The following is a 16270-nucleotide window of genomic DNA, read 5'->3' on the forward strand; positions in this document are numbered from 1 at the left end:
TTAAATTTTTTTTTTAAGACATTATTTGACAGAGAGAGCACGCATGCACAAGCAGGGACAGCAGCAGAGGGAGAGGGAGAAGCAGAGTACTTGCTGAGCAGAGCCTGACACGGGGCTCCATCCCAAGACCCCGAGATCATGACCTGAGCCGAAGGCAGATGCTTAACCGACTGAGCCATGCGGGCGCCCATGCTAAATATTTTCTATAATGTTTGGTCTTTTTGGACGATAAGTATGCATTACTATAATTATCAGAAAATAAGAACATTGGGGCACCTGGCTGACTCAGTCAGTGGAGCATCTGATTCTTGATCTTGGGGTCATGAGTTTGAGCCCCATGTTGGGTGCAGAGATTACTTAAGAAAAAAGATTGAAAAACAAGAAGGAGCACAGGCTCTGTGGTGTTAAGGTGCACTCAATTGCAAGTGTGAGCTGTACACTTAACTTTTCCCCTTTTTTCAAATAGAATGCCCAGTGCTTACATGGGGACATTGCACAGTCACAAAGAGAAATTACACTGAAAGGCTTCAGAGAAGGTAGTTTTAAAGTTTTGGTGGCAACCAACGTGGCTGCCCGTGGTTTGGACATTCCTGAGGTTGACCTGGTGATTCAAAGTTCTCCTCCCCAGGTAAGAAATGAGATTTTATTCAGAGACTATAAGAACAGCATGTAAATTGCCATTTTATTTATAAAGATACGTTTGGAATATGAAAAAGATGTTATCTGTTCTTGCTGTTAACCATTTTTTATAATGCCGTATTAAATTGGTCAGAATCTGATGTCTTAGCAGATGTTAGCTTTTCTTTGGATTTGAAGCATGGAATCATGCAAAGGGATTATAAAAAGTTGTCATGTGAAGAGCCTTGGGATGCAGTGGATAAATATTTTAAATCCTGTTTCATCTAAATATTCAGCATAAAAGGGTGTTGAAAGAGCAGTAGGTTTGAAATAAAAATGTTATCATTGGTAGTAGCAGTTTTGTTATTGTTAGTGTTATTTCGTTGTTGGAATGACGGTACTGGCCAGATATTTTTTTTTTTTTTTTGGCCAGATTTTAAAACAGTATTGCTTCTTTTATTTTCAGGATGTTGAGTCCTATATTCATCGTTCTGGACGCACAGGTAGAGCTGGCCGGACAGGGATTTGCATATGTTTTTATCAACCCAGAGAAAGAGGTCAACTAAGATATGTGGAACAAAAAGCAGTAAGTAGAGTTAAATTATTTCAGGCTTATTATCTAAATGGTGCCTTAGAAAAGAGCTTTTTTTATATTTGTTCTCACAAATAGATGCTTATAACTTTTCTCAGTTTAAGCTGCATTTGGATGTGAAGCATGTGGAGAGCTAAATTTATATGAGCTGCAAGACTTTGTTTTGATACAGCTTTTATTGTGAAGACAGAAGAGCTGACTTTCTCATTTTTCCCTTGAATTTCTCCCTTGATTCTAAAATCAGAAGTGCATTGTGATTTCAGTATCTCATAGTCCAGTATTGTAAAGGGGTGACTGCCATAGTCTTGGTGTATTTTTTAAGATGATATTGAGTTAAGGTAAAAATGGCTGGTTTCTGTAAGAAATTGTATACATTTTTGTGGCCTGTATTTTTTGTGTGTGTGTGGTATTTGACATTTTCCCCTATTTTCATGATGTGTGTTTTTAAATGCTATTTCATCTACTTTGTAAAATGAGATAGGGTAATAAAAAAAGTTGATAGACGTGATCAGTATCTTTTTACCTTTTTTGGAATCAGCTTTATTTTGCTGTGAGATTTCATGACTGTAACTAAGGGCAATTAAATTTTTTTTTCTCTTCCTAGAATTTGTAATTGATGATTTATTAGAAAAAGCAGGTCTTTTGATCTACTGGGGCTTGAAATCTTTAAGTCCAAGAAATGGAAATTCAACAAACTATATGAATTTAGGAATTAATTGTAAAGACTTCCATTTTTCTTTAATGTAATTCTTTCATTTTCAGGGAATTACTTTTAAACGTGTAGGTGTACCTTCTACAATGGATTTAGTTAAATCTAAAAGCATGGATGCCATCAGGTATGCTTTCTGACCTTGCTGAATAAGTTTTTCTTTTGTATTAGGCTATTCATCTTTAAGCTCTCCTAGTTCAAATATCAGAAAACTTAATCACCAGTTTTACCAGCAGACTTTAAGTTATATTAAAGTACGAAAACGTTGCTCTTTTCTTTTCCCATTCATTCTCTTATATTTAGTTTTTTACCTTTGTTTTGACCAAGAAAATCTACTCTTTTTACACCATAGGTCTCTGGCTTCCGTTTCTTATGCTGCTGTTGATTTTTTCCGACCATCAGCTCAGAGATTAATAGAAGAGAAAGGGGCAGTGGATGCATTGGCTGCAGCATTAGCCCACATCTCCGGTGCATCAAGTTTTGAACCACGATCTTTGATCACCTCTGATAAGGTAGAAATCTATGAGAAAATCATGTATGGTTGAGAAAAGATTAAAATAAAACCATAGATAATCCATCTATCTGGAGAGAAGAACAAGAGACTTTCATTTTGCACAGTACTGTGTTAACTGAAACTTACACAGAAGACCCTATTCTTTATTTTATAAGTTGACATGGAACCATACAAATCAAAGCATAGATTCTGTGCATAGATAAACATAAATCAAAGCATCGATTCAGTGCCATGCAAAGTTAGGATTACCTGTATATGTGGAGGGGCTATGAGTGTGGGGTGGGGTGTGTGTATAGTGTGACACCATCTGACCTAGCCCCTTGTCAGTTAGTATCAGTTGTTAAACCATACCAGATCCATTAGTTGCAAGTAGTTTAAAGATTTACTACTCATCAGGGTGTAAGTGAGGAGAGTCCCTGGATGGCAGGATCTCTCAGCAAGAAAGCGCTCTGATGTCTGGGTGGGGACGGAGATTGAGAGAAGGAGGGAGAGTTGGTGAAAGAGGAGAACAAAAAGGTCCGGGCAGGTAAACTTGCATGTGACAATTTGGTATAATATGAATGAGTACCTCAGGGGTGGCTGATGTTTTCCGTCTGGCAAGTGTTAATAGTTTAGTCAAATGTCATTTTGCTGGGAGTGACTTCATGTGTCCCAACTCTTCCCTTCCCCTCTCCATACATGTATCTTCTTTTTTCTTTTCTTTTTTTTTTTTTTGAGAGAAAGAGGGAGACAGAGAGTCCCAAGCAGGCTCCATACCCAGAGCAGAACCTGATGCAGGGCTCCATCCCGTAACCCTAAGACCGAGGCCTGAGCCAAAACGAAGAGTCAGATGCCTTAACCTACTGAGCCACCTTGATGCCCTCCCCCCACAGTGTATCTTTATTTTTAAATTTATTTTATTTTTATTAAAGATTTTATTTATATGAGAGAGAGAGAGAGCATGGACTGGGAGAGGGAGAAACAGACTCCCTCCTGAGCTGGGAGCTCAGTGTGGGAGTCAATCCCAGGACCCTGAGATCATGACCTCTGAGCCGCAGGCAGACACTTAACAGACTAAGCCACCTGGGTGCTCCTCACACTGTGTATCTTTAAAAAACACCTGGATCTTCAGGATTGTGAGATTGAACCCTATGTTGGGCTGTGCATTCAGCATGGAGTCTGCCTGTCTTTCTTCATCTGCCCCCAGCCCCCTGTACGCCACCCCCATGCATGCACTTGTGCATGTACATGTGCTTGCTCGCTCTCTCTTTAAATAAAATCTACAAAAAAAAAAAAATCAGGATCAATTCAAGTTCATATGCTACATTTGGTGTTATGTTTCTCTTAATCTGGAACTGTTTGCCATCACTTTTATTAATTAATTTCTTGAAGAATATAGATTAGTTGTCTAGATCAGAGTCTAGAGTTTCTTATCTGGGTTTTTCTGGTTTTCTTTTCTTCATACATCATTTAACTTTTGCCTTTATTCAGCCTCCCTTGTAAACTGGAGGTAAAGTCAAAGCTTGATTTTATATTCAGGTTAAACAGTTTTGGCCAGAGTACCCTATGGGTGATAATGTACTTCATACTGTATAACATCAGGAGGTATATAATGTCAGATTGTTTTAGTACTAATAATGCTTAGTTTGATCACTTGTTTATAATGGAAAGTTATATTCCAATTGTAAAGGTATCTTTTACTCTGTGTAATTAGTAATTTGTGAGGTAATGCGTTAGCAGTGAGCAAGTGCGCTTTCCCTAATTACTCACCTAATATTTTCTTTCTTTTAAAGATTTTATTTATTTATTTGACAGACAGAGATCACAAGTAGGCAGAGAGGCAGGCAGAGAGAGGGAGGGAAGCAGGCTCCCTGCTGAGCAGAGAGCCCAATGCAGGGCTCAATCCCAGGACCCTGGGATCATGACCTGAGTGGAAGGCAGAGGCTTTAACCCACTGAGCCACCAAGGCCCCCCTACTTTTTTTTTTTTTTTTTTAAGATTTTATTTATTTATTTGAGCGAGAGTGAGCAAGAGAGAAAATACAAGCCATGGGGAGAGGCAGAGGGAGAAGCAGATGCCCTGCTTAGCAGGGAGCCTGATGCAGGGCTTTATGCCAGGACTCTGAAATCATGACCTGAGCCAAGGCCAGATGCTTAACCAACTGAGCCACCCAGGTGCCCCTACCACCAAATACTTCATAAGAAAATATTTACGCCATACCTTTTAGGAAAATACTAAGATAGCCTTTAGACCCAAGAAGTACCTAAGAGATCATTTGTTCCCAACCCTTATCTAATAGAAGAATCCCTCTTTGGCAGATGGTTCATCTAACTTCTGATTAAATATCTTAAAAATTCTATTAGTGGGTTCGAAATTTCTTTTATAGTCAAACCAAAATCCAAAGCTTTTACCACAGGGTCCTACAGGGTCATCCCCTTGGTACTTCTCTGATCTCATCTCATCACTCTGCCTGTGCTTGTTTTGGCTACCCTAACCTACTTGTTACTTGAATATAAATCTACTTCCTCACAAGACCTTTGCACTTGCACTGTTTCAGGTGTTCATTCTTTGTACCACACGGCTTCCTCCTTCACTTTATTTAGGTCTCTTCAAATACCACCACGTTACAGAGGTCTTTCCTGATGACCCTAACTAGCTTACCTTTCCCTTTACTCTCTATTCCCTTGCCCTGCTTTATTTTCCTGTATGGTGCTTATTACTATTGGGCATTTTATTTTATTTTTATTTATAAAATATTTTACTTATTTATTTGACGGAGATCACAAGTAGGCAGAGAGGCAGGCAGAGAGAGAGGAGGAAGCAGGCTCCCTGCAGAGCAAAGAGCCGGACGCGGGACTCGATCCCAGGACCCTGAGATCATGACCTGAGCCGAAGGCAGCGGCTTAACCCACTGAGCCACCCAGGCGCCCTTAAGTAAAATCTTTAAGAAAAGTTACTTTTTTTTTTTTTGGCAGCCACATTGTACTGATGGCTCATGAGAAATGTACAGTGAAGTCATGAAGGGCTGCAGAATTGGAACTTCATTGTCATCTTGCTGCTGCTTTTTTCCCAAAGATAATGTGACTTTTATTTCTTAAGGGATTTGTCACCATGACTCTGGAAAGCCCAGAAGAAATAGAGGATATCAGCTGTGCATGGAAAGAACTTAACAGAAAGCTGAGTAGTAATGCTGTGTCCCAAATTACCAGAATGTGCCTCCTAAAAGGAAATATGGTAGGTTTTTCTAGACAAGTCAAAAGCTTCTCAGTCAGCTACTGTAAATGTCTCTAAAGACATTTATTCTTTGTTTAAAGAGTCTCTTCTTTCCTTCTTTCTTCCTTTTTTTTTTTTAAGTCTAATAGAATGAATAGCGCAGTTTTCTCTGTGTGATAGTTTGTTTCCTGTTGTAAATTTGGCGGAGTTATATAAATTACCCCTTTGGGTAGAAAGCTGTAGATCATCCGGCTTAATTTGTGTAATAACCAAGTTATCTAAGTTTCTGCTCTTGGAGACATATTGTGTGATTGTGTGTGGTGTTTTATTCTATGACTAAGTAACTTGTGATTTCAATAGCTAAACAGCTCTATTACTCAGAGAATACTCAGTATTGACTTTTAAGTGGCCTGCTCTTGGTTATTAAAGAGGATAATTAAATAAATTAGTATTTTAATACATTTTGAAATAGCCAAGATCTCTAATCTTAGTGACTCTGTTTCTTTAATGGATTGAAAAAAGATATTATATTTATTCTTCTAAATTTACTACATAGGCTTATTCTAGCTTAGAGTTTGTTTATTAGAAAGAATCATTTCTCTCAAAGTTTACTATTACTACAAGAACATTTTGTGGCAAGTATGAGACAAATATATGCATGAAGAAAAAAATGTGGAGGGGAGGGAAAAATAAAACAAGAAACTTAGGCCAAACTAATTGCCATAGTTGAGAAGTAGATTAACTTTCAATTTATTGGCAGCCAGGACCAAAAAAGAAACATCTTGTTTTATACCATTCTTATCTGATAAACACTGCAGCTCTTTAGAATAGAAACTTTCCGGGACTAAATTTTTCAAGGAATTTATACTTTAAACATTATAGTGTCAACAAGAACTTTTATAGAGAACACTCTAGATTCTTGGTAGTAGTAGTAGTAGATTCCTGTTAGATACTGTGTTTACTTTTCAGATTTAGAAAATACAGTAAGCAGCTACTCTGTCATGCATTATTATATGTTAGCTGTTTTAATCTTGTAAACATTTATGGGGCATGCCCTATATTTTCTTTTTTAGCTTCTATAAAATTACCACCAAGTATTAGCGTATCGGTAAATATCAACTCATCTGCATTTGAATAAAAATGTTTTCATTTTGCTTTTAGGGTGTTTGCTTTGACGTTCCCACAACTGAATCAGAAAGGTTACAGGTATTTTTAAAATTTTATGTTAAATTGAGTAGGTTTCTCTAAAAAATAGGAATTTTTAAAAAGTGACAATATCCTTATGATGTCTTAATCAACTAACATTCCTTAATGTAATATGTCCAGTCTATATCATAATTTAAAACATTTATTACAAATAATTTCAGATATAAAAAACAGAATTGTGTGATGAATATTCATGTACCCATCACTCAGCTTCAACAGTGATCAGCTCATGGCCAGTTTGTTTCGTGTTTTCATGTCACTTCCATCCATTTTCCCACTCTCCTATATGTATTTTTTTTTCCCCCAAAACTCAGCTTTGGTTTTCACTTCCATATTATACTAGGAGAAAAAGACAACAATATTTTACTTAATGCTTAAATAAACTTAAAAATTCCAGTATAGTTAACATGCAGTGTTTTGGTTTTTTTTTTAAATATTTTATTTATTTATTTGACAGAGAGAGATCACAGTAGACAGAGAGGCAGGCAGAGAGAGAGGAGGAAGCAGGCTCCCCGCTGAGCAGAGAGCCCGATGTGGGACTCGATCCCAGGACCCTGAGATCATGACCTGAGCCGAAGGCAGCGGCTTAACCCACTGAGCCACCCAGGCGCCCCAACATGCAGTGTTATATTAGTTTCAGGTATACAACACAGTGATTCAGTACTTGCATACAATACCCACTGTGCTTAAATAAGTTTTTATAATTTTTTATTTTACACAAAGTAAGATTAAGACAAAAACAAATACCATATGACTTCACTCATACGTGGAATTTCAGAAACAAAACAAATGAACAAAGGAAAAAAGAGCCAGAAAAAAACAGATCTTTAAATATAGAGACAAACTATTGGTTGCCAGAGAGGAGGTGGGTGGCAGGTTGGGTGAAATAGACGAAGGGGTTTAAGAGTTGTATGTATTCTTTTGAAACAAATTATAGGTATTTTATCATTTCAACCATGAATATTTCCATATACCTAACTATTAGGGACACTTTTTTTTTTAAGATTTATTTATTTATTAGAGAGAGTGTGCGAGCAGGGGGAAGGGCAGAGGAAGAGGGAGAGAGAGAAACCTCAAGCAGACTCCCCGTTGAGTGCGGAGCCCAGCTCGGGGCTTGATCTCACGACCCTGAGACCATGACCTGAGCTGAAATCAAGAGTCGGTAGCTTAACCAACTGAGCCACCCAGGCACCCCTCAACAGGGTATTTTAATATTCACTTTTCCTTGGCAACTCATGATCACAATGAATAATAGTTAATTTATTTATTTTTTTTTAAATTTTATTTATTCATCAGAGAGAGAGAGGGGGAGAGAGCAAGCACAGGCAGACAGAATGGCAGGCAGAGGCAGAGGGAGAAGCAGGCTCCCTGCTGAGCAAGGAGCCTGATGTGGGACTCGATCCCAGGACGCTGGGATCATGACCTGAGCCGAAGGCAGCTGCTTAACCAACTGAGCCACCCAGGCGTCCCGAATAATAGTTAATTTAGCAGGACATAATATAGTGATGCGCTTATGAGGTGCTGATTCACATAATCTTGAGTTGTTTACTCTGATACCAAAGTATTTCCAGTGGTTACATATTTTCAACAGGTTTTTAGTCCCCATCATTAGCTCTCACTTCTTGATTCTGTCACTATAACTACTGAAAGCTGTGCACTAATTAATGGCCTGTTTCATGCCAAGCAAGCAGTGCTCTCTTTTATTTTTTTAATTTTAATTTTTTTTTAAAGATTTTTATTTATTTATTTGACAGACAGAGATCACAATAGGCAGAGAGGCAGGCAGACATAGAGGAGCCTGATGCGGGGCTCGATTCCAGGACCCCGAGATCATGACCCAAGCCGTAGGCAGAGGCTTTAACCCACTGAGCCACCCAGACACCCCTAATTTTAATTTTTAAAAATATTTATTTATTTGAGAGGGAGAGAGCATGTGAGAGTGGGGGTGGATCAGAGGAAGAGGGAGAGAGAATTTCAAACAGAACCCGCCTGAGGGTGGAGCCTGATGCAGGGCTTAATCTCATAATCCTGAATTGATGACCTGAGCCAAAATCAAAAGTTGGGGGGCGCCTGGGTGGCTCAGTGGGTTAAGCCGCTGCCTTCGGCTCAGGTCGTGATCTCAGGGTCCTGGGATCGAGTCCCGCATCGGGCTCTCTGCTCAGCAGGGAGCCTGCTTCCTCCTCTCTCTCTCTGCCTGCCTCTCTGCCTACTTGTGATCCCTCTCTCTGTCAGATAAATAAATAAAATCTTTAAAAAAAAAAAAAAAAATCAAAAGTTGGATGTTCAACCGACTGAGCCACCCAGGCACCCCAGTGTGCTCTCTCTTAAAATGTATAAATTAAGTATGAAATTATGAGCCTCAAACTGAGCCTGAGGGGTCCCTCGGTGGCTCAGTGAGTTAAGGCCTCTGCCTTCGGCTCAGGTCATGATCCCAGGGTCCTGGGATCGAGCCCCGCATCGGGCTCTCTGCTCAGTGGGGAGCCTGCTTCCCTCTCTCTCTCTGCCTGCCTCTCTGCCTACTTGTTCTCTCTCTCTCTCTCTCTGTCAAATAAATAAATAAAATCTTAAAAAAAAAAAAACAAAAAAACAACTGAGCCTGAGAGTTTCTCCTAAGACTAAAATTTAGGAACTTTAATGAATGAGCTTCAAATATGTTTTTGTTTTTGTTTTCTGGTTTTCAGTTTTGTTTCAGATACTTTGAACTTAAATGGATAGGTAGCCTTTAGCTAATAGATGATGGATATTAAAAAAGAATCTTCTGTACTCATATGCTTGCTTATGGTTTCCATTTTGCATTTATATTAATCCTCTAAATTCCCCCAACAGGCAGAGTGGCATGATTCAGACTGGATACTTTCATTGCCAGCCAAGTTACCTGAAATTGAAGAATATTATGATGGAAACACATCCTCTAACTCCAGGCAGAGGAGTGGCTGGTCAAGTGGCCGGTCAGGCCGGTCTGGCCGGTCAGGTGGTCGATCTGGTGGCCGGTCAGGTAGACAGAGTCGACAGGGAAGTCGGTCAGGAAGTCGACAAGATGGTAGACGACGAAGTGGGAATAGAAATCGATCAAGAAGCGGGGGCCACAAACGGAGTTTTGACTGAGTATTTGATAGTTAATCTACCAGTGTGAGCTTGCCTATTTCTGCCTAATCATGTACATTATTCACCAAAATTAGGTCATCATAGTTGAGGTATGTGTCTGCTCTTTGCAAAGAAGTTGGTCATATTTTTTTAAAAAGTATTTCACAAGAATGGTTGTAAACAAATCTACTTATCCAGTTATACCTTTGAATAAAAAAAACTCCTTTTATTGTCTCTTTTCACTATGCGTTAAGAATTCTGTCAATGTAATCTTCTACAGGTTCTTCTAAGACATAACAGTTAAATTAGTCTTAAAGATAACTCGCATTTTGCAAAACGTAGTGTATTTGTATTCAGATCATTCCTTCCATAGGATGTGTAGTAGAAAATAAGAAATCTCTTCTACATTAAAGGGCTATAGAAACTGGTGACTTGATTGGTTAGGTGTAGTGTTTAAATTCTATATATAGTTCACTAAAAGTGTGTGCAAGCACTGTACACTCAATAATTTATTCACCGATAATGACTGAAGTCTACTCTGTGCCTATCACTATGTTAATTTTAAGGGATATAGTGGTGCTCAAGGCACAGCACTATCATTAAGGAACTTACAGTTTAAAGACAAGCAATTATGAGTGAGATTAACATCTAAAGGGTAAAGTAGGTAGGTATGGAATGCTAAGAACCTATTTGGAGAGTACCAGACCAGTCTTGGAGATAGAAGGGCTTAGAGGTTTAAAAAAAAAAAGGTCTTAGAAGTGGTGATACCCAAAAGAAGTTGTTAAAAGTATCTGTTGATCTAAGCAAGTATGTGTATGGTGGGAAGAAGAGTTTAGAAGAGAGGTTTGCAAGCAGGGAGAACAGCATATGCAGATACCCAGAGCCAAAGAATACCACAGGAAGTCTGAGGACCTACAGTTAGTTCAGTGTGGTTTGCATATGGCAGACAGAGGATGGGAATAAGAGAGAATGATTAGTATTTAACAGGGACCAGATCTTAAAGGCCTTGTGTGCATTGTTAAGAAGTTTAAACATTCTCTTGAAAAAAGATTTGAAGTAAGGAGTAACATGATGAGATCTGTGTTTTAGAAAAGATGATGCTGCACTGAGGAGACTGGATTGGAGAAGGGCCAGACTGGCGGTCAGGAGGCCTCTTAAGATGCTGTTGGAGTAATCCAAGGTAGAGGTGACGGTCTGCACTAATGTCAGGGAACATATTTTGACTGATAAGAACTGAGGCATTTGAGAGCTTATTACTTGTCCAGAATCAGAGCTGGATAATATGTAGTGGAGTGAGGATTTAAACCCTGATAAGTCTTGCTTCTGAACCAGCATTCTTAACCACTGTGCTAAATAGCAGTGGTGACATTGAGAAACATGGATAGATTTCCAAAGTTTTGTTTTGTTTTAACGATTTTATGTATTTATTTGATAGGGACACAGCAAGAGAGGGAACACAAGCAGGGGAAGTAGGAGAGGGAAAAGCAGGCTTCCCGCTGAGCAGGGAGCCCGATGCGGGGCTCAATCCCAAGATTCTGCGATCCTGACCTGAGCCGAAGGCAGATGCCCAATGACTGAGCTACCCAGGCGCCCCAAGATTTCCAAAAATTTTGGTTTCTTTCTTTTTTTTTTTAAGTTTTCTTATTTTTCTTTTCTTTCTTTCTTTCTTTCTTTTTTTTTTTTTTTAGTAATTCCTACACCTAATGTAGGGCTTGAAACCCAGTGACCCCAAGATCAAGAGTCACATGTTCCTCCAACCAAGCCAGCCAGGCCCCTCCAAAGTTGTAGGAAATAAAATTATTAGGACTTAGTGCTTGATTGAACTGGAAGATGAGAGAGGTGCAAAAGAATGAAAGAGATTTTTGTCACTGAGATAAGGTAGTAGGAGAATTAGAACACAGCAAGGGGAGGGGGAGGTATCTTTAGTTCAATATCAGATATATTTTAATATTGAATAGCCCATGAGATAATAAATAAGATTTAAGAGGAGATTAAGAGTAGACAGTTGGATTTATAGATTTGAAGGAGGAGAGACATCTGTTCTCAAGGTGTAAAGATTTGGACATAGTTTTTAAAAAGGTTAATTGTAAGAAAATTTTTAAAAATTAAAAAGATTAATTGTAGGGCGCCTGGGTGGCTCAGTGGGTTAAGCCGCTGCCTTTGGCTCAGGTCATGATCTCAGGGTCCTGGGATCGAGTCCCGCATCGGGCTCTCTGCTCAGCGGGGAGCCTGCTTCCTCCTCCCTCTCTCTCTCTGCCTGCCTCTCCCATCTACTTGTGATTTCTCTCTGTCAAATAAAGAAATAAAATCTTAAAAAAAAAGAATTTAAAAAGATTAATTGTAGTTAAGGCAGTGGAAGAGACTATCTAGTGAACATATAGGAAGAAAAGAGGACTAGGGAGGAACTCAGAGGCAGAAAAATGTATTTACTGCATAGCAGAGGAAGGGAATCCCATTACCATCAAGAAGAGGTGGGAAGGCAGCAGAAAGCCCAGGAGTATGAGGCTTTCCAAGGAACCAGAAGATGAACCTGAGATGGCCACTGGATTTGGCAAAAAGACATGTTACATGGGGAGCAACCATATTAATAAAGTATGGAGAGTAGAAACCATTTATCAGTGGGCTCGGCAAGAAATGAGAGAAAGCAGTAGGGAGAGCAAACATGTCTTTCAGAAATTTGGCTGTGAAGTAAGGAAGAATAAGCTAAAGCTGGATGTAAAAGAAAGGACATGAGATGACAGTTTTTTGTATGTGTGTGTTGGGGGAGGATGAGGGAAATCAGAGGATAAAGTGCTAATATGGGAAGGAGTTAGAAAGGAGGGATGACGGGAAAGAATATATGATGGAGCAAGATCCCTCTGAAGACTTGGAAGGATGAGCTTTAAGCACACACTGGAGATTTTGATCTTAGGTGGTAGAAGCACATCTCTTAACATTTTGCCAGGAAGAAATGTTTATCATGTAGGTGAATTTGCAGGTGTGAAGGTAAAAAGTTGACAGATTCCTGCCTGATGTCTTTTTTTTTTTTTTTTTTCCTGTGGTATTCTTTCATGGTCATCTGCTGAGGGTGAAGAGGAAAGTAGCAGGCTCAGAGATCTGAGGAGATGGGAGAAATGCTGAGGCATCAGCTGTAGAACAAGATGGAGAGCTTACTAAGCAAACTGGTGTTAACAGGCAGCTTTGAGGGGCTGGGTAATGTTAGAGATTGACTGTATAGTGGCAGCAATTAGAGCACTTGAGGGATTTCCTGTGGAGATACTCAATATTCTGTGGTAGGGGTGGAGATGGGAGATGACTGATCTAGGATTGGGGTTTGCTCTGGGACATGAAAGGATGACAAGGTGGATATATTAAGGACTTTGGCAAAAGTTACTGGAGTAATGGGCTATGGAGTCTAGACTGCCTCGGAACTGAAGACCGGGAGAATGTGGAAGGGACAGGGGACTGAAGGTCACTGAGAGCTGCCTGAATTTGAAATTTCAAGAGCGGCGCACTTTGGGACAAGACAAGTGTGGGGTTTGGTAGTAGGCCAATGCGGGTGTAGGTCATTTCAGTTGAGATGGTCAAAGAACAAAGAAGCTGGTGTGGGTGGTTTTATGGACAGTGAAGTCTCCAGACTGAGGAGGGAGGGGAAGACTAAGCCAGGTGCCAAACTATCAATGAATGGTGGAGGTTAGGTTACCAGAAGGAGGACCCTTCCTCATAGAGTGATATTGCCACATGTCCTCAAAGGAACAAGGGCGATTACATGATACTGAAGGAGTTTTAGTTTGGAAATGGTTTGGAGGAGAAGAAGACAGTAATACCAGAGTACATGGGATGTAGGGAATGAGCAACATATGCATAGGAAAGTTGCAGGAGGAGTATTTTTCAAGAAGGGCCAGATCACAGTTAAGCCGGGGAGTTGTGGGGAGGACTCAGTTCTAGATAAGATTAAGAAAGGGTGAAATTTTGATTATGGGCAGTGGGGTTCCAGATAACTTTCTTTGGGGGAAGAAAGTCTCACCTCTGCATTTGGGTAGTAGTGAGCTCTGGATTTATATGAAAGGTGAAACGGGCTCCATTGCTACAAGGGTGCACGAGTACTGGTAATTTAGTCTGGGTAAATCGTATACCTACAGTATCCCAGGCACTGTGTTTGGGGTACAAAGGTAAGGTGTGTCTGGTCTCTGGCCTCAGGAGCTTAGAATCTAGTGAAATCGATGGACACATAAACTTTGGTCCATGGCAGTGACTAAGTGCAATAATTTGAGAGCTCTACACAAGGGCAACCAGCCCAGTCCAGGAATGGGGGTGGGAGTTTAGAGAAAGCTTTTTGGGTGTATGACTGAACATGAATTCAGTCAGGTAAAAGAAGTGGGAAGTGGGAATGGACATCCAGGCAAGGCACAGAATAGCTAATAAACAAGGTTTTAAGTTTGGGGAACCATAAGTAGCTCTCATTGCTGGGACGCTGGTTCGGAGGAAAGCAGTGATGAGAACAAGAAAAGAGTCCTATCTTGGAAGGCCTTGTAGGCCTTGTTTAAGACAGACATTGAAGAGTTTCAGGGAAGTGAGTGAAAAAGAAAAGCATGTAGGTAACTGCTAGCAGAGTGAGGTAGATTTTAGGGGTCTACTTGCTAAAGGCTGGTTTTCCTATGAGCAAGGGAAGTGGGACAGGTCCTGACAAGATTAAGTAATAGCTTTCCATACCTTCCAGAAGAAGGTGGGGGGAGAATTCTCAGCTTTGGGCTGCATTCAGCCCTTTATTTTGCTCCTTTCTCATAGAGCCCAGCACCTTCATACTTCCTTTTGGCAATTCAGAGCCTCCTGTTTGGCATTCTGTGCCCTAGTGTGGTCACTTAACAGCTATTAGAATTCAATTAAACCAGTTACCCTGATCTTCAGTTTTTAAATCTGTAAGTATCTGTTTTATTCCCTTCAGCATTAGAAATTTAAATGAGTTCATATTTAGCTGTGAATGTCTGAGAGCTTCTTCTCTCATTGTTTTTGTTTCATATGTTTTGTGGGTAGTGCTTAATAAGTATTTTTAACCATATTTTTTTCATATTAGTAGTTGCATCCACTGTTGAAAATTTGAAAAATAGAGAAGCAAATGGAAGAAAATAAAACCATCCATAATCACATCACTCAGATAATTACTGCTATCATATTATTGTGTAGATTTTTGAATCACTCTGTGTGCGTGTTATGTATGCATACTTTTTGAAATAGAAATTCTCCCCCAATTTTATGAAAATACTACATTTTCTACATCAGAGGAAACTGATGTCTGGAAGAATCAATTCCAAACAGAACTTCACATTTCCAATCAGATGTATATACGAGACTCATTTTTTTCCCACTTGTTTCTGAATTTTATACTGATAACTAGATTTAATACAGTCCTTTGGCTGCCTTTAAGCCAGAGGGAGCCTTTGCATGCTTCCTCTTAGATTTTGGCCTTCTGCCTGTGTACAGGTATATTACAAAAGAATTTACATAGTTTGTAAGCCTTGATAACAATTTTCCATTAAGTAGCGGTCCAGGCTTGCCCTCTTATTGATAATACAAATGCGCCTGTACTATTTTTAGCAGTATCATGGCAGTATCACAGAGGTTCCTTGAGGCAGGGACTGGGCCTTCACTTAGGTACTCGGAAGTCTTAAGTGTAATGCTGAAGTCCCAGATGTAAGCCTTTTTTGTCCGTGGGTTGATTGCATTCATGCTTGCTCCGCCTTATCCCACACCTAATACCAGGATGACTGAATTGCTTTCCTGCCTGGGCATATAGCTAAAATTCATCTCAAGTAGTTCCTTCCTCACCCCTGCCCCCAACATTGCCATTTTAAAGGCCAATCAACATTTAGTGTCAATCTGTGTGCCTATGTACCAGGCACTGTTTGAAATCTTCAGGATACAAAAATAGGATAAATCAAGGCTCCTAGCTTAAAGGTGTCAGAGTATAAGTTAAAGCATTGCTGTAGTACATAATTTGTTTAAAAAACTGAGACTGTGAAACATCAATAGTTTATGTGAAACATGAAATTTTCCTTTAAACTGTCTTTAAAAATGTGCAGTAAAAATTAATAGTATGAAATACAGAAATAAAACTTAATAGCATTTTCCTTTTATTTCATTTTATGAAAATGATTATATTTTAAGCTGTCTTTCTAAATACAAGTTTTAATAGCTCTCAATTATCGTGCTTTATGTCCTAGGCACTACTAAACCCTTTTCATTCATTATCTTAGTGTTCTCAGCCCATGAGGTTAAGTTTGTTATCCTCATTTCATGCATAAGAAACTCCGATTCAGATTAAGTAATGTGTGCAAAATCACAGAACCAGCAGGGTTTTTTTGTTTTGTTTTGTTTT

The 16270-nt window shown here is 39.4% G+C and overlaps 1 protein-coding gene across 3 annotated transcripts in view; it reads left to right on the forward strand.

The window, feature by feature from the left end:
* Positions 1–10157, forward strand: part of DDX50 (DExD-box helicase 50) — a 37236-nt gene extending 27079 nt beyond the window's left edge. For all 3 annotated transcript variants that reach the window (XM_013044318.2, XM_013044317.2, XM_004769551.3), the window contains 7 exons: positions 467–628; positions 1085–1204; positions 1973–2046; positions 2272–2431; positions 5512–5646; positions 6787–6831; positions 9658–10157. In XM_013044318.2, coding sequence (XP_012899772.1) covers positions 467–628; positions 1085–1204; positions 1973–2046; positions 2272–2431; positions 5512–5646; positions 6787–6831; positions 9658–9936 — 975 coding nt within the window. In that variant the 3' untranslated portion in view covers positions 9937–10157. The remainder of the gene's footprint in view (positions 1–466; positions 629–1084; positions 1205–1972; positions 2047–2271; positions 2432–5511; positions 5647–6786; positions 6832–9657) is intronic.
* Positions 10158–16270: the final 6113 nt, after the last annotated feature.

This window comes from Mustela putorius, unplaced genomic scaffold, assembly GCF_011764305.1.
Source record: "Mustela putorius furo isolate JIRA1106 unplaced genomic scaffold, ASM1176430v1.1 tig00000698_pilon_pilon_pilon, whole genome shotgun sequence".
In the NCBI taxonomy this organism is placed as follows: domain Eukaryota; kingdom Metazoa; phylum Chordata; class Mammalia; order Carnivora; family Mustelidae; genus Mustela; species Mustela putorius.